This window comes from Mus pahari, chromosome 8 (genome assembly GCF_900095145.1).
Source record: "Mus pahari chromosome 8, PAHARI_EIJ_v1.1, whole genome shotgun sequence".
NCBI lineage: Eukaryota > Metazoa > Chordata > Mammalia > Rodentia > Muridae > Mus > Mus pahari.
Window position 1 is genome coordinate 63,649,990 of NC_034597.1, and position 24,194 is coordinate 63,674,183.

The 24,194-nt window shown below is 41.1% G+C and overlaps 1 protein-coding gene across 3 annotated transcripts; it reads right to left on the bottom strand.

Moving 5' to 3' along the window:
- Positions 1-1,222: 1,222 nt before the first annotated feature.
- Cysltr2 (cysteinyl leukotriene receptor 2) lies at positions 1,223-21,011 on the bottom strand. Of its 3 annotated transcripts, XM_021204051.1 has the most exons (6): positions 20,925-21,011; positions 20,400-20,503; positions 20,085-20,141; positions 6,146-6,216; positions 4,136-4,269; positions 1,223-2,580 (listed from the first exon to the last, which is right to left on the bottom strand). In XM_021204051.1, exon 6 carries the CDS (start codon positions 2,363-2,365, stop codon positions 1,436-1,438), a length of 930 nt encoding a protein of 309 aa, XP_021059710.1. In that variant the 5' UTR covers positions 2,366-2,580; positions 4,136-4,269; positions 6,146-6,216; positions 20,085-20,141; positions 20,400-20,503; positions 20,925-21,011; the 3' UTR covers positions 1,223-1,435. The 3 variants fall into 3 exon arrangements, with proteins under 3 accessions (XP_021059710.1, XP_021059711.1, XP_029397731.1); XM_021204052.1 differs by lacking the exon at positions 20,085-20,141; XM_029541871.1 differs by lacking the exons at positions 20,085-20,141; positions 20,400-20,503; positions 20,925-21,011 and adding an exon at positions 4,527-4,678 and having other exon boundaries at positions 1,345-2,580; positions 6,146-6,219.
- Positions 21,012-24,194: the final 3,183 nt, after the last annotated feature.

A 24,194-nucleotide genomic window follows, 5' to 3' on the forward strand; every position in this document is an offset into this window, starting at 1 on the left:
GCGCACCGTGCGCATGCCCACGGAGCCACAAGAGAGCATCAAGTCCTGTGGAACTGGAATGAAAGATGGCTGTGAGCCTCCACGTCCGTGCTTGGATCCTCTATAAAAGCAACAAGTGCTATTCACCCCCCCCCAAAGCATCTCTCCAGCCCCCAGACCTTGGTTTCCTTGCAAGGATGAGAAAGGCATATGTGTCTGACAAGAGAGAAAGTCTCCATGCCGACTTTTGACCATGGGTTTCCATGCAGACTTTCGGGAGGTTCACAGGGGTTGGGGCGTGGGGGAAGAGCATCCAGTCAACATTTCTGCAGAGCTTTTAAAGTGCTCACTGTCTGTGTAGACTAGGACATACTTTTTAAGTTCTCCACCCACAGAACCTCTGTGCTTTCTCCAGCATTTCTGAAGGGCTTAGCACAGGGATGGTACTTGACTGTTGGGGTCAACACAATGGTCATGTGAATAATTGGTAGTATCTGTAGTCATTTTCTGTGGATAGAAACTAATATCTCACGTTCTGCCCAACCCTTTCCCAAAGGCCCACTTCCTTCAGTTGTCATCTCCGTGGGTTAATAGGAGGGGCCAATGACATCAGTTCAGACCCAAGTCTCATGAGATGCATGTCTGTGACTATTCCTTGTCCCTATTCTCCACACGATTCCTGTATGCCCTAGGGAAGTGATCCCCACACAGCCTCACTCCTCAGTTTTCCTAACTCCGGGTAAGAAAGACACAAAAGGCTCACTCTTCCATTTGGTTGCTAGAACCCATCTCTTGGGGACAAAGAGGAAATTACTCTTTACCTCTACTTATCATTCACCCTCTTTTGCCTTAATCCTTCTCCTCCTTTTTCTCTCACCAATCTTGTCTGGACCTCGACTTGAATTATTAAAGGACAGTTTTCTTCTTCAAATCAAAGCCTGCTCCAGAGCCCTTGGGATGCTCTCCTAGATGCACAGAGGCTCCCAGTAGGTTTGACTGTGTCTTAAGGGTTTTAATAGGGAAAGGATTTGGAGAAGCTGGGGTGCTTAAGGATGTCTTCAAGTTAAGAATTTAGAATGTCTGGGTCAGAGAGCTACCATAGGATCTGATGCAAAACATGGCCCTAGAGTGTTTGATAAGTTTTCCCAATGTCACATTTCAGTGTGCAAGATTCCAGTAGAAATATTCTTTCCTACATTTCCCATTTAGTTCCAACCACTAAAAATATATCTAATGAAATTTCTGAAAGAGGCCTTATTAGTAAATGTTGTGGTCAATTAAATGTCAGGAACCAAGACTTGTTGGTTAGGATGCAAATATAAAGTAAGTTGGAGACTCTGAGTGAATGAAGGTGGACACCAATGTTCATGAGCATACCTGCAAAACAGCTCCCTATACTCTTAATTCTGTCCTTCAGCTATACACAAATAGGAAGGCTGCACTTTGAGATTGCTTTCTATAAATGCACCTTACTGAATATAGCCCTTAATCGAGCTTTGAAATTCTCTCCAGCAAAATAATAGAGAAAGGGATTGAAGCAGCTATTGGCTGCAGCCATGGTCAGTGCGATGACCGTGGCCTTATGTAGCACATCCCCACATGAATCCTTATCCCATGTGACCAAATGGAGGGTCCGCAGTGCATGGTACGGCAGGAAACAGAGGAGGAAGGTGATCATGGCAATGACAATGGTGGTCAGAGCCTTCCTATGAGCAGCCCGTGGACCTGAGTCCGGAATTTCCACCTTTAACAAGATCCGGATGATCAGCAGGTAGCAGGCGGTGAGCGTGAGAAACGGGAGCAAGAAGCCTACCGCTACTGCAATGTGGTTCATGATCACCAGACTTTTAACCTTTTGGGAACTCAGCTCCAAGCATAATATAATGTTATCCTTCTCCTCTTGGCCGTTCACCAGAAGCAGTGCTGAGGAAGCCATGATGAAGAGCCATATGATCCCACAGAGGATCCAGGCACTCCTGACGCTGGTGACATGGAGCATCCGGAAGGGGTGGACCGTGGCCAGGAAACGCACCACACTCAGCACAGTTAGGAAATAAATGCTAGTATACATGTTGACGTATAAGGAATAAGACATGACTCTGCAGGCCACGTCCCCAAATATCCAATTGGAACCTCTGAAATAATAGTGAGCCCTGAAGGGCAAGGTGCTGATGAATAGAAAATCGGAGATGGCCAGGTTGAGCATGAAAACATTCACAGATGTGGACTTCTTGCAAGTCTGTAGGAAGACATATATAGAAAAGCCATTTCCCAAGGCTCCCCAGAAAAATATTATCAGGTATATGATGGGGTAAAATTCCTTCTTAAAGTTTTCAATTGTACAGTTCATGTTACTATAACTGCTGGTGGTCCTAATTATTTCCATTTCTGATATGGAGTTGACAGAGGCAAGGACTAATATAGTTTTCTCTTTATATTAGTTTTAAAAGAAATAAATCCAAAAAGTTACTTCATACAATTCCACTTTTCTTCCTGATTACTGATCAAATGTTTGCCATACTCAGTCTCACATGGAGAGAGGCAAGTTTCTCCGACACTCTCTTGTGACCTTGGCAGACATCAGGCGTACACATGGTGGACCTTCAGGGATGCAAGCAAAACATCCACACAATAAAAGGAAAATACGTAAGTACTTTTTAAAGAATGACTAAATAAAGTTCCCGAAGAAGGAAATGATAAATAGGAGAAGTAGCTTTAGAATATCAGAAAAAAAGGGGGAGAAAAAAAAAAGAATGCAAGGACACTCGCTTCCCTCTTCCTTTTCAAATCTAAGTTATACTTGATGCTTGAAACAAAAACCATAACACTGTCTATATAGAGGAGTTGTAGACTAGTATATTATGCAGGAAGAGAAATAAAGATATATGAAGGGATTCTACACCGCATTTGAACTGACAAAATTATGAAAGCATGAACTAAAAAAACTATACAAAAGTATATACTAAAAACTAAAGATAAATTAATGTGAAAGTTTAAAGAGTTTATGCAACCAATATGAAGGCAGGGAAAAGAAAACAAATAATATTTTAAAAAAGGGTTTACAACATCACTATATTGATAAGTACATTAAATATTAATGGTCTAAATATACAAATGAAAAGGGGGATTGGAAGATTGAAATGCACAAACAAAAGACCTCTTCTGAGGTGAGTTTCTTGCGCACAGTGTATAAAGACACTGAGCAAGTAGGATAGATGCTCTTCTCAAGCACTCACAAAGCACGTGCATCATCCCCACCACTGCCCTGCCCACAGTCACATCTTGTCTTTTGTTTTGTGACCCACTGATTTAACCAGGATGTTATGTGACCACTGGATTGAAATGGTCCATTGAAATTTGGTGGGTAAACAAATGGAGACAGCAAGTGCCTCGCCTCTAGAATCCATCGGTAGCCAATGGTTCAGCAGCGAGGGATAGGGCTATGAGCCCCTGCAGGGACTATGACTGGATGTGGACAAACTCAGTCTCTATAGACCCTGTGCACCCAACCACAGCTGCCATGATTGATGTCTCCAATGGCTTTGTCATGCTCAGGAGATGATGATTTGCGGCCCTCCTCCTTTTCTTCCTACTCTCCTATACTCCACCCTAGCTCCCTCCTCTCACTAATCCTGGCCCTGAGCTTCAGGTAGGATGCTCTACTATCCCATTTGGGGCTAAGCACTCTGCTGTCACTTCTTCTCAGCACCTTGAACAGCCATGGATCTCTGCTCTCCCTACAGAGAGAAGCTGCTCTCGGTAAGAATGAGATTAACATCTCTATCCAGCTCAGGTGCCTGTCAAGGTAGCAAAAGTATGTTAAACATTTTAAAAATATCAATAATTTGGATATATATGTGCATCTAGATATATAAACATGTAGGCATACTAATAAAAGATCTGTTGCAGATTGCTGTGCAAATAATGTGCAAAACAAGTAAAATTTGAATCTGGGCTTTTACATAAAATAATTCTTACTTTATGCCGCAAGTAATTTTTGTCCATGAGATAGTGTTAGTTTTGTCCTTTTACACTGTTTTCAGAAGGGTAGGATGGTCTTCTAAAAATTAAAGTTAAGTTCCTAGTAACTATTGTTAATTGTAATTTTACAATGTTGTCAATAATTATTTCTTGACTCTAGATAGGTAGAACTTACATCTTATCTCTTGAACAACTATTCTTCATTCTTTCACAAATTCAGGCCCCAAATCAGAATTAAAATGCTATTATCTGTCCTTTGGCGCACAAACCATTGCTACAAGCGGTCTCTAACAGATCATCTTCTTCATCCTATGACAAGAAAGATAACATGGATAATCAGATTTCTAAATATCCTTTAAATTTTAATGAATTTAAAACTAATATGAGCATTCTTTTGTCTATTGAACTTAGTCATAAAAAGCTAATAAATAAAAATCAAAGTTGACTTTTTTCATAGTTAACTATATTTAAGTAAAATATGCTAATTAAAACATATTCCAAGGGTTTTACTTGTGGTTTTTATTTTTGAAAGCATGCTTATTGGATGGAGAAAGAGTTCACAATACCTTGCCCCTGGCTAAAAGTTATTGGCAGTTGATGGACTGAAGAAGGGGCTCACTTAGTTTTCTTCCTAGGTTCCTCCTAAATTGCCCAGTCTCCAGTGAAAGGCCTTTCCATGCATGTGCATGCAGACAAAAGTAATTGGACTAAGTGGACTCTAAAGGAAAGAAAATAAAAGGATATGAAGTTGGAAGGGAGAGAAGGGGCTTCTGGGAAGAGCTGGGGAGGAATGTGGGGTCTGATGAAAACACATTCTATATGTCCATAAAATCCTCAAAGAATAGATAACTAAAATTCAACACTAAAAAAATTAATGGAAGCATGTTTATACTTAAACACCAAACTTATTATAACAGTTATGTGCCAAAATATTTTTTTTCTTCTAAGACTCTAGGCTCACAACATCCCTTTTCTCTTCAGCCATGCAAAGTCTTAACAACCCTGCAAGGATGTCAAGGATGTCAACTAAACTATAGACGAAACATCAGAGACGCATTGTGTATTTTAGTCTTTCCTTAGGCCTAGTGGCCCCTGTCTGCCTGTTTTGGCTAGGGGTCATATCCACTGCAATATAACTTTTAGAAGCCTTAAGCCAATTTAACTGAGTTAACTCTAGGGTCCTAACTAAGCTTAGTAATTTGCCTGCTGCTTTTACTGATGGGGGAGGAGACACCCAGGTGCCCCTCCTATCCATCTTTCTTGACTGATTTTCCTCTATGCGTTCTATGACACTCTGTGATCATGCCCCCTTGTGGTTAGAAAAAGATGTCAATGATATGATTCCTCAATTAGGAAATTGCCATAGTCTCTGTAGACCTTCTGAATCTCCTGACTTAATTTTGCTTGCCACTGGTTCATAACTAAAAAAAGAAAAAAAACACTAGAAAGTTATAAGATTATATAGTCACTGACTTATATTTGCTCTTGAAATAAACATTTCTTCTGGAAATAAAATGCTTGGATGGCTGAATAAATTGTTCCTGGTTAGACCTGTCAGAAGAGAAAAGATAAAAGAGATTTATGCTGATATAAGGTGTATGAATTTGGATGAGCCCATGGGTTTAAAATGTTTAGAAATAATATCTTTTAGGTTAAAATGGGCTAGACATCTAATTCTATACTTGGAAGGCTGTGGTGGGATAATTTCAAGTGTGAGGCCATCCAAGGCTACATAGTAAATACTAGAAAGGAGTAGAGGAGAGGGGAGCAGAGGAGAGAAAAGAGACTCTTCAGGAACTCTAAGAACCACTATAAAGCAATAAATGAATTAAAAGAATTATGGAGTAATTTACTATTACAACAGGAACTATAGTAACATTTACACTTGGCAAAACTGATTCTGGATATTCCCAAAAACAGCAGTAGTAAATTAGCATTGATATTAAGCTGAGATTGATGGGGTAGCTTAAAGGATGGCCAATAGTGCCCCATGCACACCTTGCCTACAGCAACACCTCCCTCATACATCTGTAAGAGCAGACCACGGACATTGAAAGCCTTGAGATCTCCTGAGCATCTATCTCCGAAAGGTCTGTGACATTGCTCCGGTCCCTGATTCTATCTAAATGTCAATGATCCTTGTCATTGCTGGAGAGATCTGTCTGTAACAATGGGCTGAGCTTACTTTTATCCTCCCAAGTCAAGAAGTTCCAAGTCTTCTCTTTAGCCACAGAGACACATCCTTCCCCGGGACAACTGTAAAAGAACAACACAGTTCATTCAGCCTGTTACATAGAAACTTCGTTTTCATTGTCATCCTCAATAATCATCATAAGGTTAGGAGAAGCAAGGGAATTTCAAAACCCTCAACCTATCACTGTCCTCTGCGGTGGTGGTTGGAATGAACATACCCCATGACTACAGTCTCAGAGGAAGTAGTACTATTAGGAGATGTGGCTTGTTGGAGGAAGTGTGTCACTGGGGATGGGCTTCGAGGTTTCAAAAGCTTAAGCCAGGTCCAGTGGCTCATTCTTACTTCCTGCTGCTTGACAATCCAGATGTAGAGAACTCTCAGCTCCTTCTCCAGCACCATGCCTGCCTGCACGCTGCCATGCTCCTTGCCATGATGTCAAGGGACTAAATCTGTAATCCAGCCCTAATTCAATGTCTTCCTTCTAAGAATTGCCACTATCATGGTGTCTCTTCACAGCAATAATACACTGAGTAAGATACTTCTCCAGCCACTAGCCTTTTGGAGAAGTCACCAATCACTTCCCCGTGAGTTCCTAAGATGGGGCTTACTTCAGGGTTGCTTCCAATCCTGGATTCTATTCTTTGAGGCCCCGGTGGGAGGACAACAGGAAACTGGCACTTTCAAAAGGCTCCCCAGGGCAGCCTCTGTGATTTAATGCTATATATTTGGTCTCATGGAAGGACATCAGAGAAAAAAATGCATGAACTTCTGTGGAAAAGACCTCAGGGGAACTGTGAGAAACAAACACAGTCAAAATTATTCAATATTTTAACTTTGCAGCTTGTTAGCCAACTAAAATGGCACTTGTGGCCACATTCCTTGAAGACTCCTTACCCTGAATGTTTGTGAAAATTCCTCAGTTGCTGAGTGTCAGAAGTGGGCAGCCTCTGCTATAATCTGTGGGCCAGGCTGCTGGCTGTAGAAGGAGGCAGCTTCAAAGAGTACAGAACAAAAGACATGTTCTGAGCTTCTCGGTTCCTCTGAAACCCAACTTGTCCCTTACTTCATTGTGGTCACCTCTAAGGTTCGATTTAAAATCTCTTCTCTCCCCTGTCATTGTGAACCAATCATAGTCTTGTGCTGCTCAAGGGGAAGAAAGCAAATTTCTTTACAATTTTTTTTTAGCATAGTTCATAAACACTGTTCTGAATTTAAATGATTGCTCACAAAGTTTAATGACCTTCAGGGGAAAACGCATTCCAAAAATAAATTTTCTTCCCATAGGCCCCTGATGCTTAAGTTTGTGTTGCAGAATTAATTACAGACATTAGTTTTTTAAATTTTTTATTACATTTATTTATTGTTTGTGCATGAAAGTGTGCAGTCATGAATGAGGACATATGCAAGTGTCTACACACACACACACACACACACACACACATACTCACACTCATGAATGTTATACTGTGTGTGTGTGTGTGTGAATCAAAGGATGTCCTGAAGGAGTTTGCTCTGTCCTACCTTGTAGGTCGCAGGGATCAGATTCAGTTCCTTGAACTTGGCTGGAAGTTCCTTTATCTACTGAGCCATATTACCAGCTACAGAATCATACTATTTATTTATTTATTTATTTATTTATTTATTTATTTATTTATTCTTCTCTCATATACTACATCCCGACCGCAGCTCCCCCTCTCTACTCTCCTCCCATCTCCCCTTTCCTCTAAATCCACTCCTCCTCATTTCTCTTCAGAAAAGAGCAGACCTCTCAGGGTTATCAACGAAACACAGCATAACGGTAAGTCTAGACACGTAGCTCCTATCAAACCTGGATGAAGAAACCCAGTAGGAGGAAAAGAGTCCCCAAAACAGGCAGAAGAGCCAGAGGCAGCCCCTGCTCCCACTGAGGAGTCCCACAGGAACACCAAGCCACACAACCACAACGTACATGCAGAGGACCTAGGTCAGACCCATGCAGGCTTCCTGGTTGTCATTTCAGTCTCTGTGAGACCCTATGAGGCCTGGTTAGTTGATTCTGTGGACCATGTTCTTATGGTCCTCTTATCCTTGACCCCTTTTGTTCCTATAATCCTTCCTCCCTCTCTTCCATGAGTTTCCCAAGGTCCACCTTATGTTTGGGTGTGGCAGACATCGTCTTATAAACATCGCACCTTGGCTTCCCTTTAGTACACTTCTGCTGAGGTCTTTATCCCATATCAGAAAAAACTAACTCTTTAAAAACAAGAACAAAAAAATTCATCCTCGTGTGTGTGTGTGAGAGATTTCATTATATATATATATATATATATATATATATATATATATATATATGTTTCATTTCAACAACTACACCACAAAGACCATTCCTGTCATAATCAATTATTGTTTAATGCTGCTAATAATACAGTCTACCCTCCTGGGATAATCCTTAGGCTACGCATGAACTTGTCCTGTGAGGTAGAGAAGTTCAGATGTTCTAACTGACAACTTTTCTGTGGGTCATCTTCCCTCTTCTACCCCAAAGGGATTCAGAGAAGCCTTTAAAGAGAGCAAGCACGGGATACCGGAGAAAACCCATGAAGGAGGACCCAGACCCCTTAGATCACATATGCTGTGGGCAGCCGTTAGCACAGCTGCAATGATAGAATTAAGGATGATCGTCTAAAATTTGTGACTAACTCTAGAAAGCAGAAAGTTACATTGTTTTTGTTCTGCTTCTAAATTTGAATGCATTAAGAAGAGCTGTCAGGAGTAATCAACATATTGATGTTAGTTTTGTTTTGTTTCTGTTTTTCTTAGCTACAGTTAAAAACTTTTGGCTGCACTTATATAAATACCACAGAACTGTCCCTGAGTATGAATGACTAAGGAGAACACACACAATACATACACACACAAACATACACACACACACAGAGAGAGAGAGAGAGAGAGAGAGAGAGAGAGAGAGAGAGAGAGAGAGAGATTTGAGCAATGTATGCTCATTGCCTGGGTCTTACTTTCTCTGTTTCCAGAATCTATTACAGAACTAATGACCATGTTTACTTCTGCAATCTCTGTCTTTTACCTATATTCCCAAGGGGCCTCACGGCAACGAGAAGCCTGTGATAATTCCTTCCTAACACTTTCTTCCTGAGACACTCATTTGCCAGCCTTTTAAATGTAAAAGATTTGCTTACTTACAGGTCCTGGCAGGTACAGAGCTTCCCTGGAAGCTACACACTCCCAAGTCAGAAGGTACAGGTAGGGAGAGAGGGGAACTCATGGGAGAATTGTATTGGTCCAGGGTTTCCCATAGTGGAGCTACATAAAGCAGATACAAGATTCAGAAATAGCACTGCATGTCTTCACGGGGCACGTGGGGTACAGTGGCCAGTAAGGACAGTCAAGTATTGCCACCCTTCAGAAATCTATGAATTGGAGGTGGGAGGATGCAGCACCCATCTGGACTGAAGCCACAAGCAGTAGAAACACTAACTTTCAATACTGACTGAGCCCTGATTCTGGTAAGAAAAAATAAATGTGTGTGTGTTTGTGTGTGTGTGTGTGTGTGTGTGTGTGTGTGTGTGTGTGTGTGTGTGTGTGTGTGTGTGTGTATACATATAGTTTAATTATTTGTTGGGGGTGTAGGTATATGTAAATGAGTGCACAGAAAGCCACTGCCATTAGAGCACCTGAAGTAGGAGTTACTAGCAATTGTAAGCTACCCAGCACAGGTGCTATGGGCCTAACTCTAATCCTCTACAAAACAGTACAAGTTTTAACCACTGGGTCATCTCTCTAGTCCTTACAAATGAATTCAGAATAGATGCTTAGGCAACACAAAATTGTAAGAGTTCACCACACCAATAATGGGCACTTCCGCTTAATACAAATCCACTAACCCAACTTTATTCAATTATAGGCATTTTCATAATGAATCTTAGATGGCATTGCCTCTAAGAGTCCACATAGTAATACAAAGAATAAGAAATACATAAGAAAGCACTAGTTTACGCTATCCAGAGATATAGAAACTAATTCCAGATGCAGCAGTAATGTTTCCCAATATCCCTTCAGACACTCATGTAAAAATGTGACTCACAAAAATAATTGCTTTATTATTTCTAAAGGCATACAGTACATCTTTGTGTAACTCATCACTACTTGCAATGAATAAACACCAATACAAATTTTTAAGTCTGAAGAAAACTACACGGTATAAATATAATATTAAAAATATTTTTGTTTATATGATTGCTTAATTCCGCACTTCCCAAAGTATTTTTGACAGAACATGAATCCCATGAGATGCTTTGTCAAACAGAAGGCTCCCATGGTCAAATCTGCCTGAGAAATATAGCCATCTCTAATTGCCCTCCCTTTTGGGAATTCACAATGCTCCCAGGGGCTCTGTAAAAGCAGAAGCCTGGTTTAGGGATAGTGTCTCTCCTGTTTTGTTTTGATGTGTTTTATTTCCTAGGAAATATTCTTTAAATATTAAAACATTCTACAACCCCACAGAACTGCCTCTGTTATTGTACAACTTACCTAAAGTGTGACTTTGATAGAAGAGAAAGTGAACATCACCTTGGGGAGAGATCAATCAAGTAAGAAATATAGGGCGCTCTCACTTCCAGGTAAACTTGGATTTCTCACTGTGCTGGATTTTGAGGTTATCTTAGCAAAGTACCTTAAGCTTGGTGTCTCAAAACACCAGAATTTTCTTCTTATTCTCTTATAGTCCTGGAGGCTACAAGTCTGTACGCAAGTTGTCAACAGGGCTATGCTTTCTTCGAATACTGGAATGAGGGATTCATTTTTGCTGTCTATCCTCTGGTAGATACCAGTAATCTTTGGCAGTTCTTGGTTCAGAGATATGTCATTCCAATCTATGTGATTCAACTGTGAGGATGTTGTCTGTTGTAGTTTGTCTGTGTCTTCATATCGTCTTTCTATATGTACCTGTGCCTCTAACTCTTCTTTGAGAAGTTTTGGTCATATTGATCTTGGGGCTTACTTTACCTAGTATGACTCTGTCCTAACTTACGTTGCTCATGGTGCTATCTCCAATTAAGTTTGCATTTACAGATAAATGAGGTTAAATACTCATGAGCACTATTTTGCAAGACATCATTCATCCCACAACAGGGATACCATCTATCTCATGAGATGACTGGATCTGGAGGATATCATCCTAAGTGAGGTAATCCAATCACAAAAGAACACACATGATATGCACTCACTGATAAATGGATATTAGCCCAGAATCTTAGAATACCCAAGATAGAATTTGTGAAACACATGAAACNCAAGAAGAAGGAAGACCAAAGTGTAGATACTTTGATCCTTCTTAGAAGGGGGAACAAAATATCCATGGAAGGAGCTACAGAGACAAAGTTCAGAGCAGAGACTAAAGGAATGACCATCCAGAAATTGTCCCACCTGGGGATCCATCCCGTATACAAACACCAAACCCAGACATTATTGTGGATGTCAACAAGAGCTTGCTGACAGGAATCTGATATTACTGTCTCCTGAGAGCCTCTGCCAGTGCCTGACAAATACATAAGTTGATGCTCACAGTCATCCATTGGACAGAGCACAGGGTCTCCAATGAAGGAGCTAGAGAAAAGACCCAAGGAGCTGAAGGGGTTTGTAGTACCATAGGAGAAACAACAATATGAATAAACCAGTAACCCCAGAGCTCCCTGGGACTAAACCACCAATCAAAGAAAAAACATGGTGGGACTCATGGCTCCAGCTGCATATGTAGCAGAGGATGGCTTTGTTGATCATCAATGGAAGGAGAGGCCCTTGGTCCTGTGAAGGTTCTATGCACCAGTATAGGGGAATGCCTGAGCCAGGACAGGAGTGGGTGGGTTGAGGAGCGGGGAGGGGGGAGTCGAGGGGAGAGGATAGGGGATTTTCGGAGTGGAAACTAGAAAAGGGGATAACAATTGAAATGTAAATAAAGAAATATCTAATAAAAAAGAAATAAACAAGAGACTTATCTACATAATTAATTACTCATGGACAGGCACAGAGGTTCCTTTCCTGGTTGATTCTAGGACTTAACAAATTGAAAATAAATAAATATACCCATATCCTATAAGGTTGATTAACTATATGTAACTCAAACTGATATTTTCACAAATATATTTAAGTACCTTGCTTTATGAATGTTTTGTTCTCTTATTATAAAAATGCATTGGAATATGGTATGTGGCGGTAACTTGAACCTATGTTTCCCAATATTTGGCTGCAGAATGAACTGTCTCATATCCCCTTTGAAGAGAGAGCTGTGATTCTGAGTTAATGCTAGGAAAGGTTGTGCACCAGAGGACCTTGACAGTCTGGTATGTCATTCTCATTGCTTCTCACTAGCAACCAAGCGGGCCACTCTGTCCAAGGGCTCTGGCAAATTGGCATTTCTTCAACAAGTCATTTCTAGCCCCAACCTCAGAGACTCATCATGTAACAGGGAGTGGTGGGCTAACCCATGCTCAGTACATATCAGGACCTCTGACAAGCTTTGCCAAGCTCCAGGCAGGTATAAGCTCAACCCCTGGCAGCCACTGTGGTTTTATTTCATAGCTATTCTGGGTGCTCTGGTTTGGTCGTTTTATAGATAAGATCAAAATCCAGAGATAGAATAGCTAACAGGCTCAAGTTCACTCTCCAGGTTAGTGATGGGGTGAGGCTTTGACCCAGTCACCACCTCTTACCCGCAGCCCCAGATTGTCCCACACTGAACTTCATATCCTGCTCACTGTGTGCATTAAAGAAAATGCCTTCTCTATCCGGTAGTCACCTCTGAAGTGGTGAGTGAGTCAGACATGTTAAATGACAAGAGCTAGAAGGAAATGTGAAGAGAGTGATGATGTGTCAAGAGGAGAGGCAGCCGGTCTGGGTGTGAGGCGATGATAATGGAGTGTCTCCCTGACATCCCAACACATTGGCTAAGAAGAGAGGGTCAAGGATCCCAGACAGAAGAATAGAACAAAGTTCCAAACCCAAAAACACAAGGTTAAGTATGGAGAAATATAAGTCATATACTACCATCCAGGAAAGGCATAAAAGGCAAGATACAGTGCAAGGGGAGTTTGTGTCCATAATAGGACATCTGGGTTTTATCCTCCTGGCAACGAGAGCCCTCCAATAGGTGGAAGCTTATGTGTATTTTTAGAGAAGTGCTTCTGGCAGTGGATGGAGGAGAGTGTAATGAGGGCCCTCTAAGTAAACAGAGAGGGCTGCAAGCAAGGCAAGAACACACCCCATCACCCCCTGGGTGTCAGAGGCATCCTGGCTACTATCATATTGCATGGGTACATATTAACCAAGCCCAAACCCCTACCCAGAGGAAAGGTGACCACTGTCACATAGCCTGTCAATGACATACTCCAATCCCACAGCTATTAGGGTAACATTAACTAAGCCTGCTTCCTCAAATATACAAGACTTGCTCTTTCCTCTGAAGTCTCTTAAGAGTAGACACCTTGTTTTGTCTGGCAGGGCTGTAACTGTGGATGTCAGCCTCCTGCCACACCTCTTACCTCAGCATTGCTAAATTTGTTGCTAAAGGATAACTTGACTCTATCTAGCAAGCTGGCTATGTAATCCAGCATAGCTAACTAGCTCAAAATTCCCCAGGAATTTTTAAGGGACATTATTAAGGAGGCAAAATTTTCTCATGCATTAGTACAAATAAAAGCAGACAGACAGGTGATTGATTTAGATTGTAGGAGCCATGCTTTTTATTACCATCTGCAGCAAGAGAGACAGAGAGGAATGCACAAACCCCAGGTTGAATGCAGCCCTCCTCCAGAGTAGGAAAGTCCACAAATATATTTGTCTCTCCAAACTCCAGGCCACAGGGTACTGAACTGATATGATGCCCTTCAAAGCAGGAAAGCAGCATTTGGACCCTTCCCGAAGTCTAAGCTGCGAAGATAAGAGCTGAACTTCAGAAGACACTAATGTCATCTTGGAAATAAATACAATGTTTCATAGGCCCTTCCAATTTTCTTTTTTCAAAGGATTGAAGTAAACTAAGCTACTGGAGACAGACACAAAAATACAGATAAAAATAACTGTGATTGTCACAGCTTTTAAATGAGGAACTTGGCTGGTGTGGTAGCTTCCAGGGCCGTGAGGAAGGAATGGACACCCGGGGTTCCATTTCCACAGACACAGCACCCTAGAGGATTTTGATGTCCCGATTCTTCCATCTGTCATTCCCAGAGTGCCTCAAAGACTCCCAGAGTAGAAGCCACCTCATGGGACACCAGACTAATGACTCTTGGCTTATCAAAGTCCATTTATGTGCCATCAACACTTGAGCCTATTGGGAAAAGGTTTGCTGGTAGCTCCATTGGAAGCTGGAACTCAACGTAATGAGCATTCATGGCCCTGAAAACCCTGAGGGGAGGTACTTCTCTGTGTCACTATCTCTACTTCAGAGATGGTCACGAGCTTTGGAGAGCCTTCTCCGGCTATGTCCAGGTCCTTCCTGGACTTAGGGAACCTGAAGTTGCCCCTCAGTGGCCTGTGCGCAATTTGTTTCTCAATATTGTTGTGTCTTCTTTTGCAGCTCACCATCTGAACTTGTCACACAGATCCTTACTGGGGGCGTTGTGGCAGCTTTCAGCTCCAATCTCAGATTTGGAAGTCTCAGGATCACGCCCTTCCTCTTGGATGCCAACCAAGGGTACGCTGACTCATCCCAATGTTCCGCATGAAGACATCCCGGGTGTTACTCATGAGGTATCCTGGGTTCCTGGTGTGACTAAAAGGAGCAGTATCTAACCCCATTCTGTTTCCATCAGGGAACTCCCTGGGAGAATAGAGAATCCTTGAGGGACGGGTGGCAGAGTGGCTTTAATATGTAATTGTTCCAACAGGCCAAATTTCCTGGGTGGCTCTAAATGCACCAAGAAGTTTCTTTCTTATGATTGCCTCACCTAATTGGTTGCTCTCTAAATAAAATTTCCATCTACTTTTCTCGAGAAAGGATTCCTCAGGAATCCACCAGGATTGGTGGGAGAGATGTTCTGAAGATTGTGGGAGATGTTGGGTCATCTGACCTTCTTTCTGATGAAATTCCAGAATGATGATAATCTAAGAAAATTCAGAAACCCCCTACCCAAATAATGTCTGAATTTCACTATCTTGTTTTCATATTTAGTTCTAATGAATGGGAACATCAAATTGTATGACATTAATTTTCCTACTTCAGTTTGCAAAAGTTATGATAGTTGGGTGGTTAATGTTAGTGATCTCTCCCAGTTACCAACCTACCTTTGGCCTTCAACTTCTGTCTGCTTCTCTCTGCCTTTCTCTAAGCCATGAGAACTTATGGATGCCACCAGACCCTTCCTTGCCTAAGCCAGATGACCTTCTTGAAAATACACACATGGCATTGTGTCCCTCTTCCACTAAAAGGAGAATTTAGTCACAGAATATGTACATGAGACCCTCTACAGCATACTATGCAGATACGGATAGAAAAAGAGACACCCCAAGGAGAATGCATATTGCCAGAGCCACCTTTGGGGCAAAGATCCATGAGTGGGGCCTCTGAGATTCTCAGGAGGTAAAGGTACTTGCAACCTAGCCTAAGTATTTAAGTTGGACCCCTAAGATGCTCATTGTGGAAGAAGAGAACCAACTCTAACCCTCTAGTTTCCATATACATGCTGTAGACACACTCACACACATAGACATGCATAATATAAATGTAATAAAATTTTAAACTTAAAAAAATGTGCAGGAGTAGAAAATACACTTAGAACTATATGTGCCAAAAATGTGATATCCCATAATTATCCATCCTGTATTGGTACTTTAACAATAGCTGCTTTTACAGAAAAGGAGTGGATCCGGGTGGGTGTGGAGGTGGGAAGGAACTGGGAGGGGTAGAAGGAGGGAAAAGCTATAATCAAGATTTATTATGAGAGAAAAGGATCAATTTTCAATAAAAAGGAAAAAAACAATACCTGTGCCTTTTACTTCTTCTGCAGAATACACACAGAGAGAGACACTCACAGAGACACACACAAATAGCACATTTCTGAACCTTCACCTCTCTTGTTTTCTAATCCACTTCATCAGTGGATTAGAAAACAAGATTAGGATTAGGAAACTGGAGATGGTCGTTATTATCCAGCATCTGAATTAGTCTACACCGAGTCTCACTTCTTGAATGTTCTGACTCCTAAGGAGAAAGGCAGAGGAGTAGCAAATACTGTCTGAGAGAATGTTGTGGTACACAAATTAGTTGACTGCTTAAACTGGAATGGGAAGAGGGCCAGTGAAGATGAGGAGGACGAGCAGGGGAAGAGGGGGACAGAACGGGGAAGGGAAGAAAGGAGAAGGCAAGAAAAGGAGGGGAGAGGAGAAGTGGAAAGAGGAGGAAATTCTCTCTTGTGAGTGTGTACTTAAGAGTTCCACCTCACAGCCTAATTATCATTTATCCAATCTCAAATTCCTATCTAAATATCATTTCTTCCATACAACAGAGACAGACAGACAACGCAGACAGACAAGACAGACAGACAGACAGACAGACAGACAGACAGACAGACAGACAGACAGACAGACAGGAGAGAATTCTCTGAACCTCCGAGTCTTGGTTACCTGCACCACAGTTATTGTCTTTGCAGTTATTGTTACATACAATTTTCTTTTTACAATGAGTGTCATTGTTTGTTTTTCCTTACAAAGAATTGTTTTTTTTTTCTTTCCTCCAAAATTCAGGTCAAAATCTGTGAATGTTTCAGAACGCAAGGTCGGGAGGGCTGGAATCTGACTCAGAGGTAACGCTAGCCTCGCGTGTGTGGGGTCATGAATTCAGTCCCTCACACTGTCAAAGGGGAAGCAAGGCTCTAGGGTCAAAGACCCTGGGGTAGGACCCAGTGCAAAGGTTCCTATCTCAACATTATAGAAAATGATGCTGTTGCGCCCAAGCTAGCAAACTACCTCCCTCATTCGGACAGAGATCTGTGCCTGATCAAATTAACAACGTGAGCCACTTCCAAATCTTAGAACCTGCCAGGTAGCAGAGTTCCCGTCAAGGCAGGAAGTGGCTTAGGGTGAAGAGCCTGTTCTCTGTGACAGGGTGCAGAAGAGGTGGCCTCTAACAGGCTCATTGAAGAAGACTTATGTAGGAAAGTCTTTTATCTTCTTCTTCTTCTTTTTTCTTTCAAGAAAAAAATCATGTTTTAATAACAATAGAAGAAATAATTCTGGATTAAATTTTTAAATTCTCTCAGTTTAACTAATATTTAAGTTTCCAAAACAGGCAGCCTCTGTTTCTCTCTCTCCCACTTTTCTCTCCTCCCTTCTTGCTCTTCTTCTGGTTGGCTCCCAACCTGTTTATTTATCCATCTATTTTGAGATGGTGTTTCAAGTTACCCAGGCCAAAGGTGACCTAGAACTCCTGATCCTCTTCCTGCCTCCTCCTCTTCTTGAATGTGGGATGATGGGCAGGTATGCCATAACTCAGTTTATGCAGCACTGAGGATCAAACTCCTCCAGGCTTCCCGCATCCTAGGCAGGCACACTACCAATCAAGCCATGCCCCCACCCCAACATCCCCACGTCAATCTCCTTCAAGGACCTTAGACTTCATACCAAAGATGCAAAAGCTTCTGCTAACTGGACTGTCTCTTCCTATGGACCTTCGAGTTTGGAGGTTTAGCTCACACCTAACACTCCTCGTGGACTTCTTGGGTCAAAGAAACCAGCCTATACTACCACCCAGCCATCAATCCAATGGGAGTTTCCCTTTAGATGTTGTCCAATGTCATTATATTTTCTCCTTGGGTCAATGAATAGAAGTTTAGTAAGCCAAGGTCAACAGCTGTGACTAGTCCAGATCTATGAGTGAACTTTGTTTATACCTTCCCATTCTTCTCAATGGAGTCCCATATAGTGAGTAGCATGCCAAGACTCTGTCCTCAGGCTCTTCATGCAGTACAGTGGACGAGAACACACAAAAATCATGTCTGCACAAGGAGAGAGGAGGCCCATGGGCTCAGGGGTGCATGCACGGGACAGTAGGCTCTCTAGCAAAGATTTCAGCAGGCTCTCTAGCAAAGATGAGCAATCATTAAAAATGCTTATCTTCCTTTGAGCTACTCAGCATGCTGATGCTGATGTTGATGCTGCGTTAGACAAAGTTCTGAGTAGCTATGATCCCTTCTGAGTCTTTTCTCCTATAAGCTTAGTTCAGGGGACCAGCATGTCTTCGATGCCTGCCGTTTAGGGCAAACAAGAAAAGCAGGAGAGGTCCTCAGTTATTAACAGTTCGTGAGGAGATTCTGACACGTGGGAAGGAGTCTCTATCATCTTTCTCCACAAAAGTGGCTTAGTGGAGGGAGTTCCACTTAGGCCTAAGGTAAACAGAGTCAGAAGAGACCCAAGTTCAAGTCTCAGCTCTACTTTTCTGTATAGTATTTCATCCCTCTGAACTTCAAAACCCTCATCTGCTGAGTGGGTGAGAATAAATGGAAAAGTTGGGAGTGGTCTGACCGGCTTGGTTCCTAACACACTGAGGGCTTAGTCTGTGCTAGCCACAACCACAACACAATGGGTGACAGACATGGACAAAACTCAGAACTGGACACAGGGCTTCTAGCCAACTGGAAAAGGGAGCTGGAGGCCATTTTATCTGGAGAATAAACAGAAGGTGCAGTCCATTCTACTCAGTTCTGTTAACTTACTTTTTGTTTTTGTTTTAGGTGTTATACATACTTAAGGTGACGAAAAAGATAACAAGCTGAGTCATGTGTAAATGACAAATTTTACCCATCTGACAGGTCTGCACATATACTTCTTCTCTTTCCTCTATTTTCAACTATTTTCAATAAAAGAGGGTGCATGTTGCATTGCTGTTCTGTGTCCTGCTTTTCCTAGCCACTGAGATATAGTCATCTTTTATTTTCCAAGTGATATGCTATTAATGCCATCATTTAACTAATAACATGTAGATAAAACCAAATTCATTTCATCAATTCCACTAAATAGTTATTATTTGGCTTGTAAGAATGTAGCCAGATCCTCTGGGCTCGTCAATTTGCTTCTACCTAGGGAAATACTCTATGACCCCAGGGTTTTGTTTTCATCATCTACAAAATGAGAAATATATTCTCTCTCTCTCTCTCTCTCTCTCTCTCTCTATATATATATATATATATATATATATATATATATATGTGTGTGTGTGTGTGTGTGTGTGTGTGTATATATATATATATACACACACACACACACACACACAAATATACTACATAAATTCTTATATGCATCAAAGATGCTAAAGACGTACTGTTCTCCATGAAATGAAAACAAGAAGAAATTCATTTGACATGCTGTTGATCAAATTAAGTTCAAGTATGTTCCTGTAAGAAGTTCAGGAAAGACTGATTCAGCCTGGGTTAATTATTTGCCTTTTATCTGTCTATCCTTTCTAAGGGGAGAAAGCAGAACACAGCTCTGATATAAATTCCGTCCATATCTTTCTTAGAGGAATAAGGATCCAGTGAAAACAATTTCTCTTGAAAAGCAGGGTGAGGCATTAGATCTACTCTTAGCCATCTGCTGTACCTGTGGTCTGTTTGTAACTGGCCACACATTAAATGTCCATCTCTTGAATGACCTTATAAGGTTATGAAACAAAGAAATATAGCAGCCTTGACAGGTACTAGAACACAGTGAGCTTAATGGTAACATATTTAGAGCCTTCTAGAGTCTCAGCTTCTCTAGCTCCCACCTTCCCAAGCCATGGAAACAAGTCTACTTATTTCAAGCATTAGTGAGCTGAAGCTTTCAAGTAGGGTCTCATCTCAAGGGTTGAAGTGGTTGAGGTAGATGACAAAGATTTCTAACATTCTTATATGCCCCATAAACTAGCTCTATAAGCTATTTACCGAGTTAAAAAGAGACTTGCCTTTAATTACATCTTCTTATTTCTTCATTCATATTACTCTGAGCTATGTGTAAGAGACTAGAAATTATTCAAACAACTTATTTAACTTTTTTAACTGACTACTCATTAACATCACCTGGGAACTAATAGCAAACAGAAACACATTAAAGACTGATCAATACCAGAAAATGAGTTTTTGAGGGGTTGTTTACTAATCTCCTGAGATGAAGTGATTCTGACTGAGGAGCAGCCCAGGCTAAAAAAGGCCAATGGATGCTCCGAAATGAATAGGTTCCAAGCACACAGCCCTCCACACATGTGAATTCCCCAGTGTACCTCCGAACCAAACAGCTGAAGTACACCTTCTCAGATGGGCTCTTCTCTCTTTCAAAAGCAAGCTTATGAGTAGAAAAAGGTCTTACGGAATAAAATGACTGAATCTATGCAAAATAGGAAAGAATCTATATAGCAAAATCTTTATGCCAAAAGAAGTGCCTCATATAGGAATTTACAATTACAGTTTTGCAAAATTCCTGGTAGTATGGATAAAGCACATGCTTTAAAGGAAGAAATTAGTATGTGTTCTTATTTTATATATACAACTATAAAAGAAAGCTAAAAATTATATGCACCCCAAAAAGGAAGGAAATACCCCCAACTGACAATCAAGCCTATCTCGTGGTGGTGTTTTCTACGTTCTACAATATTTTTGTACTTTTTCCTCTTTTTTCAGTTTACCACATGACATGGTAGAACAAACACTGATAGCTGAACAGATTAAGCTTCCTTTCCACATGCCATTCCTCTAGGAACCATCAAAGCGCAGTTCTCAGTAACAAATGAACACAAACGAAAACCTACCTGTGCCTCTCTGCCTTCGGCTGCCCAGGCGGTTCGGTCTTCTCTGACTCCAGGCTTCTCGCCCCATACAATGCAGCTTGTTTATTTAAATCAGAAGTGAAACAGACACTGTTTTATGAACAGTGTCAGCCAATAGCAAGACGAGAAGTCACTCGGGTCAGCTTTGTGGCACTGTCATGGGAGTTCTTTCTTCAGAAGTCAGAGACTTTCCAGTTCGTGACTGTCAACGTCTTTCAAGTCACCCTAGAATTGCCCTGCCTCTAATGATTTTTCATTGGGGTTTTTCTTTTCTTTTCTTTTCTTTCTTTTATTTTTTTCTTTCCATCATCATCCTTTGCAGGATGTGGTGGGCAGGGAGCTTGGGGGTGGGGGGAGAGCAGGGGAGGTTAAGTGGCTGTTATTTCTCCGAAAGGGTTTCTGTTCCCATGCCCAGCCCATCAGTGCAGCGCTCTGCAGCCTGCTTTAGAGCACCACTCTGCAGTTCTCACATTCTCACTCACTCCACTGTAAAGTCTGCAAAGGTCACCGATGGTCTCACGGCTCGTGTACGGTGTTCTTTCTCCGTTTTCCTTCTCCTTTCTCTCTTGCTGGAATAGTTAATTGTGGAAACTTGTTCTCAATCTACCTCGCTCTTTTTTCCAACTTTCAGAATGATTCTCCCTTGCCTCCTGTGACTGAGTGACAAATCTCCCCCCACAGGTTCAGGTGCTTGAACACTGGGTCTCCAGTCAGTGGTGCTATTCAGGGAGGTGGTGCAGCCTCACAGGAGGAGGCGTGGCACCGGAAGTGGCCTGTGAGAGTTTATCCCCTCCCTCCAGTCCCCATACACTATCTCTGCTTCATATTTGCAGATACAGATGTGATCTCTCAGCTTCCTGCTCTGGACACTCGCCACCATGCCTCTCAGGTCATATGGACTGTCTGGAATTTAAATCCCATTAAACTTCCTTGTGTTGCCTTTGCTTGTGATATTTTACTATAGCAACAGAATAGTACCTAATACACCCCCTTTTCAGATTGCTCTTTTCCTATTAATTTTCCAGGTGCGAGTTTTTCCTAAAGATTTCTGCCATCTTTGTTTCTTCTTCTCTTGCCTATATATAACTTATCCTCAGCCAAATCCATTTTAACATCTATACTGTATCAAAAATGACCCCCGAATACTCAATATAATCTTGAAACAGAACAATTAACCTAGAATTCTCAAACATCATAATCGCAAAACAACACACTACTATAGCAATTATAACAGTCTAGTCGATATAATTACAGATACATGGACCAGTGAAATAGACTAGAGTGTCCCAAATTAACCCTTCCATACATAATGAAATCATTTTAAACAAGGTGTCATGACCATCTAATGGGGAGGAGAGTATTTTCAATAACTTTTAGAGGAGAAAAATTGAATCCATATGCCAAACACTGAAGCTAGATCCTTATGTAGCACTATACACCCACATACAAAATATAACTCAAATTGGACAGGAGGCCTAAATGTGAGAACTAAAACTACAACAATCTTAGAATGAACAATGAAACATTTATGACTTGGAATTTCACAATGATTTCTTGATTATGACACTTAAGTCATAATCAAAGAAATAAATACACAAATTCAGTATTAAATCAATGAAAAACATGTGGATTAAAACCTGGGGGTGGGAAGCTTGTGGTGCACTGCCTGTCACCAAACATGTGACAAGCCCTGGGCTCCACCCCACCACACATATAGAAAGACATTAACACCATAAAAAAAAGGCAATCTACAAAACAGGAAAATTATTTGCAAGCTCATATTTGACAAGGGAGTACTACACAGCATGTATAGAAAACTCCTCGGGGCTTTCTCACGCCTAGATATAAAATGTGAAACCACTTGAACAGCTAATTCTCCACACAAAAATAGTCATATAAATATGGATAAATATGGTCTATAGAAGAGCTACCATCCAGTCTGGCCAGGGAAGTTTGTAGGCTAACTGCAGATCTTCATCTCTCCCTCCTCTCCTCCAAATCCAATTCCCTAGTCTCATCTCCATCTCTATACTCCCCCCAACCTGCTGTAGCCTCCTCACCCTCTTCTCTGTCCCCATCTCCAGCTCATTACAAAGTTCCTTTCCTCCAGCTTACACACACACACACACACACACACACACACACACACACTGTTAGTTCAGCCTCCAACTTGAGCCAGCAATACCTGAGAACTCACCTTCCTATCTATATACAAATGACAAATGGACGGAAAAAGAAATCGTAAAAACAATTCCTTTCCCAATAGTCTCAAATAATATAAAATGTTTTGGGATAACTCTGAACAAGCAAGTGAAGGATTGTATGATTATAAACTTGAAAACACTGAAGAAAGAAATTGAAGAAGATAGAAAAATCAACCTCTGGGTTAGTGTGATTAACATAGTAAAAATGGCCATCCTACCCACCCCCTAAAAAAATCTATAGATTCAGTGCAATCCCCATCAAAATTTCAACATGATTCTTTATAGATCTTGAACAGACATTTATTATCTTCATATGGAAGTACCAAAAAAAAAAAGGGATAGCTATAAACAATCCCGGTAATGAAAGAACCACTAGAGCTACCACCATCCCTGACCTTGAACTATAGTAATAAAAACATCATAGAACCAACATAAAATAGACGTGTTGATCAATGGAACTGAATTGAAGACCCAGACATAAGTCCACACACTTATGGACACCTTATTTTTAATAAAGAAACAAGAAATAGACACTGGACAAAAGAAAGCACCTTCAACAGATGGCTCTGGTGAAACTGAGTGACTGCAGGTAGAAGATGCAAGTAAATCCATATTTATTACCCTGCACAAAAGTCAACTCCAAATGGATCAAGGACCTTAACATAAAGCCTGATACACTGGACCTGATAGAAGAGAAAGGGGGAATAGCCTTGAACCCATTGGCACAAACAGAAAGCTTTCTGAACAGAATGTTGTTAAGCATAGGCACTAAGACCAACAATTAATAAATGGGCTCTCATGAAATTGAAAAGCCGTGTAGCAAAAGCTACCATCATTCAGACAAAGCAGGAAGCTACAGAGTGGGAAAATACTTTTTTTTACCAAATATTATCTTTCTACATAGTTTTATAGAGGGCTAATATCCAAAATATACAAATAATCCAACAGAAAACAAATAACCTAAAATTGAAAATGGGACATATTTTAGAACAAATAACTCTTGAAAGAGAAAACTCAAATAGCTGAGGAATCCCTAAAGAAATGTTCA